Raw genomic sequence first — 20698 nt, 5'->3', positions numbered from 1 at the left:
CAACAGCAATTTTAAATAATAAAAACTCACCCTGACAGCTCAGGTCAAAGTGGACTGAACTTGTGTTTCCTGCTGCTATTGCCACCATAGACACCAAGAACAGAAGGGTGATTCTAAAATGCTAGTTAACCTGTATTTCAACAATTCTCATTCCCTCCCTCATCTTTTCCTTCCATTAGAATGTGCTTGATAGCTCTATGTTGTGATTTGCAGTTCCTTTTTATTCTGTAAGAGAATTTTTACAGCACAGACATAACATTTTTACTCTTTTATAATCAACACTAAAGAGAATGAGAGCTGCTACAGGTAAACAATGGATCTTGTTCAATGATATTTCATACCTCTCTTTGTTTGGCTTAATGTTGATGTCACCAATGATATGGATGTCTGCAAATTTTATCCTAAATTTGCTCAGAAGGGAAGCCATTCTGAAAATACAAGAAATACATTACATATTTAACTATCTTGAGTCAAAGAGTGCTGTGTTTCAGTAAACCCAATCATATCTTATTTCAGCTCAGCTTTTAGTCAGAGGCTTGGGTTAGTGTTTGACTTTCATTAATATCCATACATTGCTGGATATGTTAAGTGCGGGCTAAGCTATTTCTGGGAAGGGGAAGAGAAATTCCTGTAGGTGCAGACCATGGAAGTAGCAAATTCAGTTCTGCAGTCACATTTCAGGCAAGATAATATGCAGCTCTCTGTTTCCTTATCATTTGGAAAAAAGAGCATCAGTTTTAATACTTGTTGATGATCATCTTGCTGGTATGTTTTATAGAGTTGCTGACAAACTACCAATTATTCTGTATCATACCATTATATATTGGAGTTTTCTTTTTCACCTGGCAACTGAAAATTTTTCTATAATTTCAAAGTTGCAGACAAGTTGCAAGGATAGTGAAAAAAAAATCCCAGATTTACCAATTGTTTATATTTTGTTCATTTGATTTATCATTCTTATTTTCTCCCTGTCTCTACCTACCCCAGTAATTTTGTCTTTAAATCCACTGTGCCTTAAAGACACTTAAATTTCTTAAAATTGAGCAGCAAAATGATAAACATCCAAATATCCCTGAGCAAAAGTGATGTTACTTACGCAATTTTTTCTTCTTCAATGCGGTTAATCTTCCCTCCAACATAGATTCTTAATTTACAGTCTTTCCATTTTTTTCTGAGAGTCAAGATATAGGGGATAAGGAGTGTTAACCCTGAAAAAAGAGTAAATTATGACAGAAAGGATGACTATATCTCACTGGAAGGAAATTAATCACTTTACATCTGTATTCATCCCTATATTCATAGCTCCTAAATAATTAAAAATCTTTGGAGAACTGGTTCTTCTTTAACCAGTATAATTTTCAGATACCTCCTTATGCAGTTTGTTAAATTTATCAACGTAGAAATTCTGCTCCCTAGTGTATATTCTGGATTTTTTCTTTTTTTACCTCCATCATCAAACAGCCACCAAACATCAATTGTTCCTTTTCCTTGCTTCTTTTTAAATTGGGTGCTGGCTTCCACCAATTTCTGGTTGAACTCCCCAACATGCATGGACTGGATGGTGTTAATGCTGCTGTCTGTAATGAAAGAGAAAGTAATATATTTGTCATTTGAGGAAAGAAACACAATAACTTTCTCTATTTAAGAAAATAGAGAAAGGGTCATGACTTTGCAGCTTTCTTTATACTTATAGGTAAATACTGTGCTTATTTCTGTGAAAAGATAAAAGTTGAATCCCTCAGTAGTTTTCATCACTGACCATGGTTAAATAAATTTGATATTGGCTCTGTGATTACAGTTTTCATTACAGAGCAGTGGATTATTTTCAGGTCCTTAATATACTTTCTCAAAGGGGAATTTTCAGTTAGACATGTAACAATGTTAAACTATCTGATACAATAGTCACACTGTCTCAATTTCCCTCCAACTTTCAGATATAACTTAATCCTATTTTCAGATTTACTTGAAAGTAGAACATGTGATTGATTTTCTAGATATAAGCAATAGAATCAAAAGTATTTCTTTGTTAGGCAATTTATCCATTTGAGGGTCATTTTGGTGTAAATCCGGTGAATGTCTGGATGACAAAGGCTGCCAGAGATCAGGATTCTCTATGACCTTTTGCTCCTAATGTCAGCCTGGTTTATTCCTCTTTTCTTTAAAAAAAAAAAAAAAGAGTCTTGTAAAACTAAGGTGAAGTTATTGGAGCGATTGAAATCTTTGGAAATGACATGAAAAAGCCAGGAACCGTGAAAGACAAAATGCTTTTATTGAGTTAAGGATGCATATAAAATAGTTAAAAAAATATTTTACAGCAGTTTCCACACTAACACGACATAATGAAAGTGTCCAGGGAACTAAGCTAGTGTTTGATTAGGATCCTCATTCCTATTTGCCAGGAAGAGTTTCATTGCTACACCTTGTATATTATTTCTCATTTCCACATGTTTGCAAGTTGTGACTTCATCGCGTGATTTCAAAGAGGCGGTGTCAGGAAGTGTTTAGAATAGAGCTGACAGCCTCTTCATAGCTGCCTGTCTGATCTAAGAGGTTCTGAAGATGCTTTGTTCTGTTTTCACTATTTCTGTGTTTGGGGTCAGTCAATTCTGAAGCAATTATCTTATATTGTTTCCATCTTCCTAGGACAGCTGAGGGAGAAAGTAAATACAAAAATGAACCAAACTCTGCACCCACTCACAGGTAAATTTAAGCATGTATGAGCGCCTGGAGACAGGGTTGGTTCGCTTCTGGAACTCAAAAGAATTGTCAACCAATGAGCAGTGAAGGGGGCGCACTTTAAAGGTGTATTTGAAATGTTAGTTGTTGGAAATAAAACACAACATTATGTTGCTTTTCTGAACAATGAGACATGTTGACTTTCAGAGGAGTACATTTTTTGCCAAAGTATGTGATGCGGAACAGGCTTCCAGAATAAATAACTCCTGTTTTTATTAATAAGAACATTTATATTTCCCTCCTCCCTGTTGCTAGAGAATAGTAGTGATATGACTTCTGATTTTTCTATTGCTTTCTGAATCATACCACTGAATCAAGCAGATTCAACAGATAGTTAATTCTTCACACAAATAAACTAAATAAATTGAAAGGAAAGAAGATAGTATTTGGCACCCAGGGAATTTCATTCTAATATTTATATCCTGAAAATCTTGATGAACCACCAACTTTAGATTAAAACACATGGTTTTCCTAGAAAATGTCATTTTAAGGTAAATAATACATAGTACACTCGCCTATACTCCATGGAATAGTCCAGGCACCTGAGGGTTCCTTTGGCATTTGAATGGGGTAAAGTTTGGATATTCTCCACCACTCTGTGTAACTATATGAAAATATTATATTACAGGTGAAATTTCATCCTTGGGCTATAGTAGAAAAAGGTCCCTCTTTGAAGCACCTCTTTAAAGAGTTAGCTCTTGTCAACCCAGACCAGAAGCCTGCCACGTCTTAAAATGGATTTTGTTTGACTTGGGGACCATCCTAGAGAAACGGTTTCCCCTGGGCCTCACACCAGTGAATGACTACTTAAACTCCCGAATATTTGTGCATGAAAGAAGTAGAGGTTAATATTCTAATTTCATGCCAGTAGAGGTCGCTGTGGACCTCCAGGACTTAAAACCTGTAGCATTTCTAGAAAGCAATTTAAAAAAAAAAAAAAAATCAGATGTCTGAATCACCTGTTTATAAAACTTATAACAAACTCTCTTTCTGTGGTCTTCCAGTCCCAGGATGTACACCTGGCATTCAAAGATAAGTGTATGACTCAGCAGAAATCTACCTTCAATTATTACCAAGGACGTCTCAAGTCCAGAATCCTGTTTTGTGAGAAAGATGCTTTTTTCAAATTAGAGTCCTAGTTGGATTCCCTCCCTTACTTGTACTAGTAAACTTTCAATTTGCTGAAATGTTGGCGAGGTGTGTGTGTTTGGTAGTGGTTGGGAGGGGGGTAAATTCACAAACCAAGTTGGTTACTGGTTCTAAAGATTTTATTTTTTTTTAAAAGATTTATTTATTTATGCATACAAGAACTGGGGTGTAGGCCGGGGGCTTAGGGGGTGAGGGAATTCACCAGAGACAGAGTGGGGAGCAGAACAGGAAGATCTACTGAAATACACTGCTGAGGGGATCACGTGGGTATCTGGGCCATGTGGGTATCTTCCTGGCCCACCAGGGAATCTAACACATGTTGCAGTGGCTCATGATAGCTTGATCATGCTGTGTCTTTAACCCCTGTGCCACCAGGGAAGCCCCTGGTTCTTAAGATTTCTATCTCTTTTCCATCTTGATTAACACTTTCCTTTTTTTGAAGGCAAATATTTCTATTTTAAAATAAAATGTGTGCAGCAAGATGGTACAAAGGGCTTAGGTTGTTGATAAAGACAACTCCTTCTACCTTTTATCCATACCACCACCTCAACAGAATACCCTTCCATCCTTACTAATGCCCCACATCTTGCATTTTACATTTTATATCTTAGCTGCTCACATCTTAGGTGCTGAATTCTGGACCCAGTATTGATTCATTTTGTTGTCTTTGTAAATTTTAGAAGTACTTACCTTTTTTTGGAATTGGCTTTGTAATGTTCAACTTGCCAGCTTTTTTAAACAAGCCTCGGATGCCTCCACTGCCCTCTTCACATTCATTATCCTTGATAGCGGCTTCCAAAGCCAGCCTCTCCTGTTCTAGTTTCTCTAATTCATCTGATAAAACAAGACAAAAACCACTTAGTGGGTGCATATGCTATAAAATGATTATACAGAACATGATTTTTAAAAATGTATCAGTCAGTTGTAGTCCAAAAGTAACAACTAGCTCAGAAAAACAGCTCTATGTGTTAAGTTATATGAAGTCACTGGGTTTTCGCTTGTGAAAGGAAGGGAGGTCATTTAGTGCCATCTTTATTCACTACTGGTAGGAAAAAAAAAGCCAGATCCATTGTACATATGATGATATACACTATAAGCCATTGATTTACTGACCTAAGTGACAGGATCAGATATTTTACAACTGGAAGTGACAAAAGTACAGAAGTATGCTGGGTGTATATCAGGTACACAGTGATGCTTCCTGAGTTCTAACATAAAACTGGAGAACAAGAATTAAGGAAAGATAACCAAACCCTCTAATAAACTCCTTGGGCTCCAAATACTAATTACTGTCAAAAATATCCACCAGCAATTACTTTTGATAAGTGAAATACTTTCTGGAAGGGAAGGACCTGCGGTTTTATGTATGGCTGTTGGAGCTGAAATAGCTCAAAGGGGCCTCCCAGCACTTGAGCCTGGAACAAGTCAAACTCTGTAAAATTTCCTGTCTAGGGGTCATCCCCACTATTCAAGTTTTGATGTTGAATCTGGCTGCTTTTTATCTTTTTGGATTATGATTGTAATGAAAAATTCCTAGCTGCTATGTAATATGTTGAATCCTTCTGACCTCAACATGCACTGGATCTGTGTAAATAAGATTTTAAAAGCAGTTATAGGCCAGTGCTAAAGTATGATGGGCATTCTTGCTTACAGCGGGCAAGGGAGATCTCTTGACATATCCACTCATCTTATTACCTGCTGAGAACAGAGCCTTAAAAAAATGAGCCATGTCTGGAGGTGGAGAGTAGAAACCCTAGATTCAGTGTTACAAAACACTGGTCAGGCTTGTGTAAATGTCAACCCTCAGAGCCTGTTGCCTTATCTATCTGGGAAACGAAGCTATACAAACTCTAGATTTATCAATTATGTACTAACTAAATCTGTCAGGACAGTTACATCCCTAGACGGTACTGTTATTCGGCTCTGCAGAATGATCTGGCCCCTTTCCAGGTCTTTGCAATTAATCTTTTGCCAGTGGCATGAGATTTAAGGTCAAATCACCCATGTGATTTCCCCAAAGCTTCAAAGGCTCTCAAGATCAGCGGCTCTAAAAAATATGAGAAATTAGATTGATGGTATTAAAGCTCAGATAAGGATTGTTTACCCCTGACTTTTGAAAGGTGAACACAAGTTGCATTGCCCTGGGGGTCATGACCGGATATAGCTTTGCTGTTGGCTTTATGTGACATTAGGCGAGACACTTACTTTTCCTATGACTCTGATTTCCTATCCTTTTCTACCTTACAGTTTTGCAAAAAGAATAAACAACTATTTCAACATTTTGGAACTGCTTTGGAGCTTCTTAAAAAACAAAGCAAAGAGTACATTCTACAGGCAGTGCATTTATGCAGCTTCTGGAAATAGACTTAGTCATGCGGAGCAAATTGAGTATTTTTGAGAAGTCTGAGAATTATTTTAGCAGTTACTATTTATCACACATTCTTTGGGGGCCAGGGACTGCTCTGCATATTATTCCTCCCCAAACTGCTCTGAGAGAGTTACTATTATTATCTTTATTTTGTAGATGAAGAAATGGGTTCTGAAGAGTTAAATAAACTTGTCTGATGTCACCTGGCAAGTCATGAGGTTCAAATGCAAAGAGGTCTGCTTGACCCTAAATCCTGTATGTGTCCCGCTATGATGACTTCTTGTTTGGGCTTATTAACATTATTTCATTAACTCCAACTTATCTGATGATCTAAACACTTTCAGGCACATGTTGTAAAGCCAAATGAATTCCCCAAAACTATGGCCGCTCAAACATGTTGTAAAGGAAAGACCCCAAAGACATAAGTACATATGGTGGGCTACCCACCAGATTTTGTAGTCACAGTCCTGGGCACTCTCCCCTGAGCTATTATCCTCAGGATGTTGCTGACTTAGGGTAACCTGACATCTGGAAGGTGCAGATTTGTGAGTTGCTTTGGGACAGCTGGGAGTGGGGTGATGTTCCTTGTTTTTCTCTTTTTGGCAGGTTCCAGCATATTCTGAGATTAGCCCCTAGTTGCCTTGATATTTATCCTTTAGTTTGGACAAAGGAGGAAAAAAATAAATCCTTCTTTGTAACAGAGTTAGCTAATTGAGTGAATCGAAGCTACTCCAACAATCTGCTTGGAAGTATGTACATGTAGCCCATCCTAGAAAGAGAAAAATTGCAAACTTCCAGGTCCAAGACACAAAAGCAGACTTTGCTGGTACAACTCAGACTCAACATTTGCCTCAGAATATAGAGAAATAGGGCCTCCCTGGTGGGTTGGCATTTGAGCGCTGGGTTGAGAAGCTGCCTGCAGCCTCTGCAGCGCCGGTTTGCTCCCGGCTGCTCCCCGGCCACCAGAGGAGGGTCCCACATGGCGCACAGACCTCTCCTGCTGCCCGCTGCTCCCCTCAGCAGTGTACTTTGGTCCTTCTGCCTGCTCTGCTCCCCACTCTGGCTCTGGTGAATTCTCTCGCCCTCCTGCGCTTCTGACTGTACCCAGTGCTTATATAAATAAAAATAAATAAATCTTTAAAAAAAAAGAATATAGAGAAATAGAGGTTGATAGAGTTTATTCTAAAGTGCTAAAATCTGCTTGCTTGGTCATCTTAGATTTTCAGATCCACGTGGGGGTATGATCACTTGCACAATGATTTTGCAAATTCTCATTAGAGTTAATTATTAATTATTCACTTTGTAGGTGATCTAAGGCCTCCTTCTGTGGACTCCCGCCTTTACTCATTTCAACATTAAGTAGAAGTGATGTTTTGATTATCTGGTCTTCTGAATTATCTATCTGGTATATTTTTCGCTTCTGTTTGCATAGGAAATCAAGAGTAGACTTTGTCAAAACATTTATTTGGACAAGAGTACTGGCTAGCTGACTTGCAAAAGTGTACCATAGCCATGAAGGGGGTAAGCCAAGGGAGTGTCAATGGATAGATATGAACTAATTCCACAGAACTGACAATAAAAACACCCCATTCCACCACTGCTTTCAACACCACCATCACTTCCACATTGCTAATGTTCAGGAATCATAAAGCCCTTCACACAGTATCATATTTGATCTCAGCACCAATCCTGGGATGCAGGAAGAGGCTGTAGGCATCTCCCCATTTTACTGTTCAGGAAACTGGGGTTGAGACAGCTCAAGTGATTGATCCAGGGTTGCACACCCAGTGAGCCAAATCTTCTGCTTTCCATTCTGCTGTTCATCTTTCTTTATTATCCTCCTTCAGTGCCAATGCCCTCACTGCTAATATGTGCCTGTTAAAGGAATACACAACCTGCACTATTTTATTATTCCAGTAATTATTAATGTGAATTGAAAGAATTTTAAGAAGTCTGGATACATGTCTACTTTATTTTCACTAGACTCCTTGAGGGTGGAATTTACATTAGTTTTTATTACCATTTATTGAGAATTTACTTTTCGCCAAGTACAATGCCAAACGCTTTGTGGCCATCATACCCTTACATCCAAAACAATTCTATGTGGTAGGTACTATAATTATTGTCATTTCAAAATGTGAAAAGTGAAACAGAGAGGATGAGTAATTTGAGTGAAGTCAATGGAATTAGATAATTCCTCAATATAGCATGCTTTACAAGTCCACACTGCCAGAGAGCGAGAGCGAGAAAGAGAGAGAGAGAAATAGAGAGAATTCTTTATATATACCCCCAAATATAAAAGGGACAAAGTGTGAATCCTGAGCTATACCTTTGAGCAAACGCCCAAACTGCTTAACAGTGACTACTTTCATACTCTTTATGAACCGGTTGTATGGTAACCAGCTGGAGTGACTACAGTTTGATATTCAGTTTTGTTGTTAAGGCTGCCTCAAATGCCCTTTCCCCTGTCTTTGTTTAGAATGGTGTCTTTTAGAAATAGGCAGGCATCTGCACTTTGCAATTCACTTTGAATCCTAAGGCTGGAGACAGTCAGTGGTCTGACAACAGAAGGGAGAGCAGGGGAACCCACCGAGGCATCACATCCCCTCTTATTTCCCTTTTCCCTGCACCCCACCCCCCCTTTTTTTTTTTTTTTTACTAATGATTAAATTATGATTCTTTCCTTGGTCAATCAGTTCAAAGCTGCAAATGCTCACGTGAATCAATGTGCCACCCCCCAAGTGAAGTCTAGCTGAATGGAAGGCAGGAAGCAATCCTGCAGTGGTCGCCCTTGCAATCAAGTAATTATTTACTACACTGCCATCTGTCATTATTTTGCAAAGGCACTCCATCAGACACAGCAGCAGCCCCTGCTCCGAGAAGGCCGTAAATCCTGCAGTACTTACGCACAACACTTAACGCAATATATTGCAGCTCATGTTTCAACACTATTTCCTACCAGTATGATTTGGACTGTTTGTTGTAGTTGGCAAACTTGCTAAATACCCCTGGGAGATGAATAATATGAAATACTGTGGGTTTGTTTTTTTTTGTTGTTGTTGTTGTTGTTTGTTTGTTTGTTTGTTCGTTCAGGTAATATACGAATTTATTAAGAGAAATGATCAGCCATTGGTACTGGGTGAGTTACTGTAGTATACAAGTTAGAATGTTATGAACATCGATCTTATTTATATAAAAATTTATTCTCCTCACATAAGCCTGTGACACAGTATAGAAATAATTGTCATTAGCTGGTAAATTACCTATAAAGCTGATTTCTGTTCACTGCTTTATTAACTACAGTATATGGGCACTTTGAATTGCTAATATTTCCTTTAAATTATAATCTGTGATGACACTGTGGTGCCTGTGTTGAAAAACTATGATGATAATCATTAACATAGTGTAATGCAATATTTAAGATTTAGTAGGCTCTTATTAAGCCTTATATTACAGCATAATATAATGAAACGTAAGCTTATTTCTTTCAATTCAAAATCTAATATGAGGGTTGTGTTGTAAATCACAGAAACGTCAAAACAATGCATGGGAATGTGACATAAAGTTAATTTCTATCATTATGCTGTTGTGTTTTTTGCATGTTCTTCATGTATTTGTGTAACTTTTTTTGTTTACCCTAGATAATTGGTACTTATAATTATTTTATTAGCATCCAACTGTATTTTTCCTTTCTTAACTAAGAAGCAGAAATATTTCAAACATCAAAGTAGATTTGAGTCAGATACATCCCTTGGGAAATTAAAAGGGGATGCAGTTCACTGCCAGGATTCGTTCAGGAATCCTGCAGAATTTGCTCACTGTGTTGCGTTATAGAATTAAATTGATGATGTATTTTGGTGGATGGAGCAGTGAGGGATGGGAGCATTATTTTCTAGCTATATCACATTTTTCAGCTTGAAGAGATCAAAATAACATAGAAAGTAAATGTGCAATCTAAATACAAATTGTATTTTCTTTTTTCAGATGGAAAACAGTTATACTGATTTGCTTTGGGTTGCCCATACATCTCATCCTCCATATTCCCAGGTTTTCACACCTCTGCTAATGTTCTCCTATCTGCTAGGAATAGAGCTCTCCACACTCTCAGTTTTCTCTCACCCAGCATTGCCTGGTTAACTCCTACTCATCCACGAGGTCTCAAGCCTAAACTAATTTCCTCCAGGAAGTCCTCTTGAAGTTTGGGTGTCCCTTTTCTCTTTGTCACATGTGGCATAAAGTTAATTTCTATCATTAAATGTGACTATTAATATAACTATCACACTGATAATATCCCCATTTCCATCCCAAGGTTGAGTCTCTAGGAGATAAAGATAGACTCTTATTTGTCCTTATCAACCCAACATCTACACCAATGTGGGTGGTATGCGAGAGAGAGACCACCTTCAAATATTCTTCTGTTTCTGCTATCAGCAGACTCTATCATATAAAGTTTAGTTAAAGAAACAAGTCATAGATTAGGGTTCTGTCTTAATAGACCAGTGACTCTTCTTTAGATATGTCCTTTACTCCACTCATAAGAGGGGATGCTTAAACTCCAAGATGAAACAAGTACACCGAATCTACAGGTAAAAGCGGAGTCACTAATCTGAATTAGTGTTTCTGCCTCTGACTTAGATTAGTGATTCATAGTGTGATATATTCAGGCTCATTTCCATGTGAGCTGCAAACTAGATCATAGACTCTTAAAAATAAAACATGGTTTTCCAAGGAAAGAATTCATCTTCATTTTCTGAAACGTCTTGCAGAGACTAATTTGGCAGGTTATTTTACTGAAGGTGTTTATTTTCAGTGAGGCTGGCTCTGTGGTTTTGTGATAAGAATTGACACCTGTCCTGAATTACTCTATGTTTCTGGTTATCAGGACAAAAGCCTTTGTGTTAGCAGTGGGGGAAAGACTGAGGGAAAAGACTGGAGTACATGCTCAATACATACTTGTTGATTGAATAATGAAAGTACATACCTTGCACCTGAAGAACCTGAGAGATGTCAAACCCTTGACTGATTCTGACAATGACCACACCAATCTCGAAATCAAATGCATCACTGGAAGCGAAAGCAAAGTAGTTAGTAAGGACAGTGACTCATTTGATCCCCATGCTATGGAGTAATATTAAACGTGCTCTTAGGATTTTAATATAATTAAACTATGAAAACTCACTTCAGAATGTAGGCAAGAGCTTATGCCATTTCTGTTAGGTTTTCTTTTGTCTTTTAAAAATGTTTTCTGGGTGAAAGTTACCAACTCATTTATTCTGGAACCAAATGATTCAAGTCATGTACAGATTAAAATTTTGATTAAGAGCTTGTTACCACTTTAAAAAAAAATAATTGATTCCTTTCTATCGTAAACAAAACAATCACTGAAATGATTCAAAGAGTTTCCAGGCTATAAAGAGCCTATGAAATTATCAGCCCAACCCCTGACCCATTGAGGAGTTAGTTCCCAATCAAAAATGGCTCTATTTCCTCTAAGGCGCTTTCAGTATTGACTTTAGACAGAATACTTTTCATCTAGTTTAATTAAAAAAATTAAATTGAAAAATCTGAAGGACAAAGACATGGGGGGATTAATACTCAATATTTTTGCAAACAAACCTATTTGGGGAAAAAGGAACCACCCTAATGTAATTATCCTTCAAAAATGTACCACTAAAGAGCAATTTGGAGCCAAGGACTTATTTTTCTCCTTGTAAGCTACCTTCCTTTGTGAGGCAGCAGAGACCTTCCTCACTAAAGTGAGTTCTCCTCTGCTGGGTGGGACCACTGCCACTTTGACTGCAGTTCACCTGCCTTGTGTCTTTGTGTGGGGAACCACAGTGGCTTCTTATGTGGCCCAGTCATTGTCTGAATAGAGGAAATAGAGGCTGCCTTTATGCTAAAAGCAGCCATCTTCTCCTGATAATTAGAGGGGAAAGGATTTTGAATGCACAGTGGAGTGAGCACAGAGTGGTGGCAATCCATTGCTTTGGTCCTGTACTTAGAGATGCCCTTAAAGCAAAGTAGGCAGTTAAGTCCTATTGTTCCGCTTCCCTCATATCTATATGTATATACAGACACATATAGACTCCAAATTGTTCTTCTGTTTCTCTGGTGTATTGACAAGGGCTCATCCTGATAGAGTGGCCAGTGTATTAGAGAGCCGTGTATTTTCAATCTGGAGTACTAGGAAGACATTATGGCAAGACTTTTTGATATGGAACATCTATTGATTTTGTCTTAGACAGACAGACTATTTGAAGGAATGCTTTTTCATGACAACCCTATGTAATTGAGGTTAACTGTTGTGCTTTCTTTATATCAAACTAATGGAATTAGATGATCTAGAAGGGAAAGAAAATTTCTTTTATCCATGTTCTTATAGAATATTTTTTCTCTTGCCCTAAATATGGAACCAAATTGATTATCACTTCAAGTTCATTTAAAATTTTCTCCTTTAGTCTTCAGCAATGCAGCAATGCAGTCTGTCTCACTATATGCAAACAAGTTTCTAATAGCCAAAGTAAACTGAGTTTTCAAAGAATATTATAAATAAATTCAGTGTAATGTGAATATTCAGAATTCAAACCATAAGTGATCTTTATATAACAGAATAAATAGGTTCTAACACGAGTTGCCAAAAAGGAAATTTCTGATAAATCTTGTTTCCAACTGTTTTTGATTTAAACAAATGAGACAATATATTCCACACACAAAAAAAATGGATTTTGTGTTGGGCAGAATATGGGTCTCCAAAGACCCACCCATATTCTTATCCCTGAAGCCTGTGAATATGTGCCTTTACATGGCAAAAAGGACTTTGAAGATATGCTTAGGCTAAGGGCCTCGATATTTACAGATATCTGGATTGTCCAGGATGAACCCAGTGTAATCATTTCTTCTTAATAAAAGTAAAACTGGGAGACACAAGAGGAAGTCAGAGAAAAGTGATATGAAAAGGATTTGAGTCATCATCACTGGCTTTGAAGAGGAAGGAAGGGCCTTGAGCTGTGGGCAGCTTCTAGAAGCCAGAAAAGGCGAAGTCAGGAAGTCTCTCTTAGAATCTCCTGAAGGGATAACGACCCAGCCACCACCTTGATTCTAACCCAGTAAATTAGTGTCAGTCTTCTAGACCATTTAACTCTAAGATAATAAATTCGTGTTGTTTCCAGCTGCTAAGTTTGACATAATTTGTTTTGACCGTTGATTAAAGCTAATAAAGATCCTAAATAAAATTATACTATAGTTGGGAATACTACATTTAAAATATATTAAAGATAAATTTTAAAATATTAGTTTATTGTAACAATCCCCTATGTTAATAATAATATGATATTTTATTTTGTCATAAAACAAAAATGTTATAAAGGGAAATAGAGTATATTATTGTTCCTTCAAGATTAACCCCATTACCATGGTAGTAAAGTCATTTAACCTTATAAGTCAGCTAAATTTGATACTAGTACATATTTGAACTATATTATCAGAAACCAATTTTTATTTTGGTATGAAAGTCAGAAGTCTTCTCCATTCAGAATTACTGTGTTTGGTTATTTTGGTTCCTGTGACTATCTAGAATGTATGGGATGGCTGGGAACTTGCAAGATGATCCCAGGTTATTTTGCACCAAATAATGAATTCTTTACTGAAGATTTATATATTTCTTCTTTTTAGTTCCACCCTTTCCTCCCCAGAGGTAAAGATGAAATTTTTAGAAGAATCTGGATAACAGAGTAGATATAATCCATTTTCAAGAAGGTCTGTTCAGCAACTGACTGATTCTAAATACATCAACATGTTGTTTGCTGAACCTGACAAAATTCTGACTCTGATCACCTGGTTTAGTCTTAACCTCTTGAATCTTCTAGCAGGAGCCAGAAGACAGCACATGGCATCCAGGATTGGTATGTTTGGGAAACAAAATTCAGAAGAATGCATTTAATACATAGATTCCCCAGTTAGGAGGACTGTTAAGTGAATTTCTCCTTGATCAGTAATGCATATAATTTCTGAAGATGAACGTTATTGTTTCATGCTTCTTTCAATACAATTAATATTTGAGTGCTTTTGTTATGTTGCCTAAATTTCCCAAAGTTGTCATAAATGTGATCACTCTAGCAGGGACCAAAGGACACAACTTGGTGTATGCATTTTTTTTGTTTTTTGAGGATTTCTTTCCTGTGTGTTATGGACTTTTAAGTACAGCTAGATCTCTCGGGGCATGTTCTATACCCTGTAGTATAAAATCAGAATCCAGATAGGAAGACTTCCATTTTCAAAATATGCCTACTGGGCATAGTTAATATTGTTCCCCTTGATATAAATCTGGTTAAATATATTCAAATCTGTAAGGAAGGTTTGATTTTCTAGAATGGTCACTGAGACAGCTGTACCACTCAGTATGAAATTTGTTTTCTTTTCTTGAAAAAAAAAAAAGGGAACAACTCAGACAATACTTTGAGGACATCTGCACTTTGGGAGGCAGCGTAGCATTGTGGTTGTGAATTTAAATTTTGAATTTGGATGGTCTTGGGACAGAACTCCAGCTCTGTCACTTAAAAAATTCAGCCATGTTCTGCATTTTACTTAATTTCAATACTCATGTCATTACTTATAAAATGGAACAATTACACTTACTTCAAAGTCTTCTTTGAGAATTAGGTGGGACAATTTAAGTTAAGGATGTTAGCTTGATATATGCTTAGTCCTTCCTTTGAGGACTGCCATTATTACTTCTATTGTAGACTTCCCCAATATTTGGGAATTAGGTCTCACTTGTTATTTAAAATGTACTTTCTGTGCATAAACCAACACTGCTCCATGTCAGACATACTTGTCATATGGGATTCTCATGTCAGCCAAGGTAGCTCCAAGGTTCTGAGGTAGTGAACACTTTATCCAAGGTTCAGAAGACCATGACAGAACTGGGCACATGATCCACTCCCATTGTTTGGAAACAATCCCTCCCTTACCTAGCAGTCCTTTGCTTTTAATCTTATAAGTAAGTTTTAATGTTGTAACTCTTAATATTTATCTTTTTCCTTGACATCAAATTTCCCCCACCCTGTCTCTGCTCACACTGTGATTCCCTCACATTCTATTATTGGTAGCATTTTTTTTCCACTTTGGTAAAGAATTCAGGGTACCAGGGGAATGTCCTCTTCGCAGGCAATTTAATCTGGTACAACAGCATCAGTAATGTATGGTCCTGGCTGGTACTTTATAAACAAGAACATGTCTTGAAAGCCATCACTTACTGTATGATTCCCAAGTAGTTTTCAATCTCTGTCAGGGGAGCTTTCCTCCAGTTTTTCTTATATCCAATCACCAGAGTGTTTGGCTTCATTCTTCCTAAGCCTGAGGCCTAAACAGAAGAGAGAAACACATGGGCAATCCCTACCCTACCAGGAAACTGCCACCGCAAATGAAAAATAATGTCCAAAAGGGCACCAGAGTAATGTTCTGAAGATTCTGAAGATTAGATTACATTTTAGTGCATGTCCTTCATGCCCGTACCCAAGCATAAAATAGAAAGATTAGTTCTAAATCATCTCAGCCATAAATGGATTTTAGATGACAGAAATGTAGCTTTTCTAAATTAGCAGTCATTTGCATTTCTTCTGACATACTCATTAAAATGGTTCAATAATTTAAAATCAAGTGAGGGTCGGCATAACTGTTGGCATACATGTTGTAACTTAGTGGTTCAAAGCGCATTTCCACCTGTTATATCTATAATGTCATTAGCAATAAAATCCATGTTTGGAAAATTCTTACATACAAGGATGGCTGCAACCTCTCTTTACGTTATTTGTTGAAGAGTAAGTGAGCTATATTTCCGGAACCTAATCCTCTTACATGACAGTATCATTAATAGCCATCTACTATATCAGGAGTTTCATTCTCCCCATTAGCTGACAGGATATGGCTTCCAGTTAATTAAATTTAATTTGGCAATATTATTGAGCACCTATTAATTGCAAAACGCTGTTAGGTGCTGTAGGAGAGCTGTAAGGCATATTCTTTGGCCTTAAGGACCTTAGAACAAGGTGGAGAAGACAAGATTATACAAATAATTAAATTCAAGTGCAGATGCAACAGGGACTCATATGGAAACACAAAGGAGGAAAACTTGCTTGCCAGCTGAGGATTCATGGCCGGCTTCCTAGAAGAAGAGGCATTTGCAGGCATTTCCTCTGACATCTGGGTCAGAGGAATAGTGGGTGGGGCAGCAGCATGTAGAAGGCAGTCACTGATGGAGGGTTCCGGAAATAAACTTTGCTTCCACCACATTTGAGGCACTGCTCTTGGAAATATACAGGGAGCAGAATAGTTCCTTGGCACTGTCATTTGCCCTTGGCAGATACACAGCATTGTGGATGCTGTCTTTTCTAGGACTATGGCTTGGGAGTATGGTTATTCATCCCATGACTTCTTAGACACAAAGAAGGCGTTACTCAAAGTGATGGAATTGTCAGTGCAGCTCTTTAAAAGCCCTCTGTCCTGCCCTTTTGTCCTAATCCCTCTGCCGCTACTTTTCTTTAAAGAAATTCATGTAAATAAGATGTGTGCATTGTCAAAAGTTTGAACAGTTTCTTCCAGATTAATATAAGAATTGTTTTCTATACGCTTGTCTTTTCTCTCTCTGCTCTATTCTATATCTGTCCTCCCACTCCTAGTTGGAAATTTTATTATTTTTACCAATCTTATATGATAATTTTACATTAAACATGTAACCTTTCCAACGTATTTAACCTAAGAGCTTCTGAAAAGTAACTTACTGCTGAAAGAAAAATCAGTATTTTGTAATGACATCTCCAGCAAATTAATAACAGATGAAAAGAGGCTTGTTGGGGGTAATAGGTCTTTTAGAAATGATTTGTTCGCCTGTGCAGCTACTTTGCAAGTGTTCTCGAGAATATTAGAGAGAGTAATGCATCAAATATTCTTCATCTCCAAAATATACAGTTTAATCAATATTTTTTTTCCTGCCTGCATTAAGCATCAGAATCACCTTGATGCAGTCCTGAATTTTGCTATTCCTGTATAGAATAACTCTGAAAGCTAAATGAATCACTTGTTATCTGTACAATAAGAGCTTTTCAGCCATATTAAGCCAAAGTGATTAGAAGTCAGTCCTACAGTTTCTGAGGTCTCCTGGATTGTACTAAGGATCTTTGGGCAGTCTAAATGATATAGATGAGAACTAGGGGGAAAGTCTGTGTAGTTCCTATAGAAAGATAAGAAAGGAAAGAAGAGCGAGGAAAGTTAGTATGACTGTGGGCATTAGTTAGTGCTCGGCCACAAAGATTATTATATTCATTCAAAATTCTGGAAATATTTCAGTGGATTGGGAGGTTTTATGCCCAGATCACCATGCGTTTATTCCATTGAGTGTAGCAGCTGCCCTTAAAACATTTGCAAAAGAAAAAAGAAAAAGAATGTCTACTTGAGCATCGCTATGTGCAATATGAGATGTAAAAATAGTTTGAAGTTTTAATGGGATCCTGAATGTCGTCAACCATCAGAACAAATTTGCATTTCAATAAGGTTGAGGACAGAATGTATGCTGGTGGCCAAAGGCAAGCTCATTTTCCATTTCCAGTATATCACTCACAGTTCATTGTAACAGAACCTCTCTGCTTTTCTTTTAGCTTGGCCTGTCCCCGGGAATTCAACATGAATTCCTGAACCATCTGCATTGATCTCTGTTGCTGGGCTGCCTAACTGGAGCTATGGCTCGGGGAGTTTCATTAACATGGAGTGCTAATTGTCTTCTGCCTCCTCACTGTCCCCTCAATGCCAGCCTTACCTGAAGGAGACTTCTGACGCCATCCCTGAAACAGTCTGCTGCCACTGCAGCATAAAAAGCCTTGATTTTGTTCTTTATAAGCCAGGCCTGTTTTTTTGCCATGCCACTGTTCATCTCTTTAACACACAGCTTGCGCGGTCCCTGTACGACACGATGAAATATTGGTTAGAAGCCCCACTATTATATATCGTGCTGCTGTTGTTTTCTAAAGGACAAAAATAGCCAGCAATGCCCCATTGAGTGAAGGAACAGGAAAGCAGGGAAAACACCTCATAAACAGGGTTCACGCAGATTCAACCTTTTAGAGAAGACCCGTGCTGCTCACATTATTCACGTTCCACCCAGAATGTCTAGATGTCTCATCACCTGCTTAATTAATTTCCTCATGCCAAATAAAAGAACGAGCTAAGTGAGGCCATCATGGTACAGGAGGAAAATACTGGAAATGTGATTGAAGAAGTGCAGGATAAATACACAATCGATCTTTGCCTCAAGAGAGCCACACTGAGGAACACCTATGAAATCACAGCTAGAGCCCAGTTTTGCGAGCAGCAAACCCTGCCATGGATACCTTGACATTTGTATTAGGTCCATTCATGGCTTTATGTGTGTGGTAAAAATGCCCTAGATTGTCAGAGTACAATTTAGTAAGGTTAAAAACAGCTTCCACTCCTGGCCCAGCAGGCAGGTTTGAAAGGCTGGAATAGATAAGGGAATGATAAGACTGCCTTGGGGAAAAGGTCATAAAACTGACCACATGACCAGAAAAACCAGCCCAGCTATATGAATGCAGAAGCAGAGGCCAGGACATGTTTCTGTGGCAAAGGCCAGTGCAGGAGCCAGACACCCCAGCAGGTAACTGGAGCAAAATGGTGCCCCAAGTTAGAAAGCTCCCCAAAACAGAGTATAAAAGAGAGGCTCAAATCCTCCTGAGGGTGCAGTCCTCTCTCCCATCTCGTCCGCTACTTCTCTTAGCAGTGTATTTCAAAAAATCCACCTGTTCTGTTCTTCACTCTGTCTCTGTTGAATTCTTTTAGCCCTGCACCTCTGGCCTCACACTGATCTTCTCTCCACAACATATATTGCCATTGCCTGGGTAGTACTCACATAATTTCACTCAAATAAATGAACATTTCCCTCCCAAAGAATTAGGTGGGAGCAAGTTCACACATCTCTGGTATTGGAAGAATAGAAGAGATTGAGAAGGAGAGAGGTGTTGTGGTAAGAATCATTTCAAAATTCTAAGATTTGAGTTCCACAAACTCATTCTTAACTAAAAATTCTATTATTTCACCTTCCTTAAAGCTAAGTCATTTCATTGCATGTTTCAAATCAAGCTGCAAGGTATTTCTGATTAACTACTATGTGCCTGACAGGGTACAAATCTATTTTTTCCTGAGAAAGTCAACTTATAGCGATATTTGGGATTTTGTTGAATTGTCTTAGATAACACCAGTGTGTAGGCCTGGGCTGGGCTTGCGATTGTGCATTTCTAATGCATTTCTACATCTCTGACTGCATTTCTTTCAAGTGACCCGGAGGCCACTGGTCTCAGACCATGCTTGGGGTAGTATTCTTAGAGGGTTTCTGAAGACAGAGAAAGGGCTTAGGATGTATTAAAAAGGATACCAGGTTTTGTGGTCAGACAGAATGGTTTCAAATCTAAGTTTGGCCAGTTTGGAGGTAATTGTGTCTGAACTTCGGCATGTTTTTCAGAAAATGGGACTCAAATCTCTATTCTGCAAGATTGCTTGAAATTGTAATGCTAAAGTGTCTGGTATGATATTTGGATTTGGGAGATGTTCATCAATTTATTTTTATTATCATAAATGGGTGCTTACAATCTCATAGAAGCTCTGGACCTAATCCCACCACTGTTTGTTCCATAGCAGAGCTGAAAGACCCTGAGCTGGAGCCAGTGTGGTGGGTGTGTAGCTTTGGCACTGACTAGCTGACTCCCGGGGCATGCCACTGTCCTCTCTTAACATGGGCTCGACATGTATAAAAATTAGATGAATAACCAGTAACTGAAAAAGTATTGGACCATCAGTATGTTGAGTTGGACCACAATGACTATGAACCCCTGGAGAAATTGGCATTTACTTAAATAAGTACAATCTAACATTTGTCTATTAGTTTTACAAAAATCCAGATCAAACATTAATTGTGACAGAGAGATTTACATTAATGCCTACTCTTGCCACATTGAGAAGTCATAAAAATATTTCATACAGAATCTCGCTTCGCTAAAATTGATTATAATACCCCTGTAGCACATTTATTAATGTGAGGCAAGGCTGCAATACAAATGTAGTAAGGATAAAGCAAACTAACACAAAAGGAAGATATACTGGAAGATAATTTTTCAATATTCAACTATGTCATAGTCATAAAAGTGGATTTTGCCACCCAATTAAACTATTATAGACATTAACTTCGATTAGGATCCAAAATATGAGTACATAATTTAATTCAGGATTTGATGGAAGAAGCTCTAAAAATCTTGTGTATATTATAGCTTTGACATCAATTGAGAAAGGGGAAAGGAATTTCTAATTATTTAGTCTGGAGAAGAAGCTGACATGATACTCCTTCAAATAAATGAATACTCTGAAAAAGAATTTGCAAAGGAGTTC

At 37.8% G+C, this 20698-nt stretch overlaps 1 protein-coding gene across 3 annotated transcripts in view; it reads right to left on the bottom strand.

The window, feature by feature from the left end:
- SLC12A1 (solute carrier family 12 member 1) overlaps nucleotides 1–20698 on the bottom strand; it is a gene marked incomplete at its 3' end in the record, with an annotated part of 80219 nt that overhangs the window by 6901 nt on the left and 52620 nt on the right. For all 3 annotated transcript variants that reach the window (XM_084240366.1, XM_084240364.1, XM_084240365.1), the window contains exons 17-23: nucleotides 18063–18203; nucleotides 15508–15614; nucleotides 11235–11317; nucleotides 4576–4719; nucleotides 1446–1577; nucleotides 1097–1208; nucleotides 342–428 (exon numbers count right to left, since the gene is read on the bottom strand). In XM_084240366.1, coding sequence (XP_084096492.1) covers nucleotides 342–428; nucleotides 1097–1208; nucleotides 1446–1577; nucleotides 4576–4719; nucleotides 11235–11317; nucleotides 15508–15614; nucleotides 18063–18203 — 806 coding nt within the window. The remainder of the gene's footprint in view (nucleotides 1–341; nucleotides 429–1096; nucleotides 1209–1445; nucleotides 1578–4575; nucleotides 4720–11234; nucleotides 11318–15507; nucleotides 15615–18062; nucleotides 18204–20698) is intronic.

This window comes from Talpa europaea, assembly GCF_964194135.1.
Source record: "Talpa europaea genome assembly, chromosome: 8".
In the NCBI taxonomy this organism is placed as follows: Eukaryota; Metazoa; Chordata; class Mammalia; order Eulipotyphla; family Talpidae; genus Talpa; species Talpa europaea.
The sequence above is the reverse complement of the archived record's forward strand: the minus strand, read 5'-3'. Positions and strand labels throughout refer to the sequence as shown.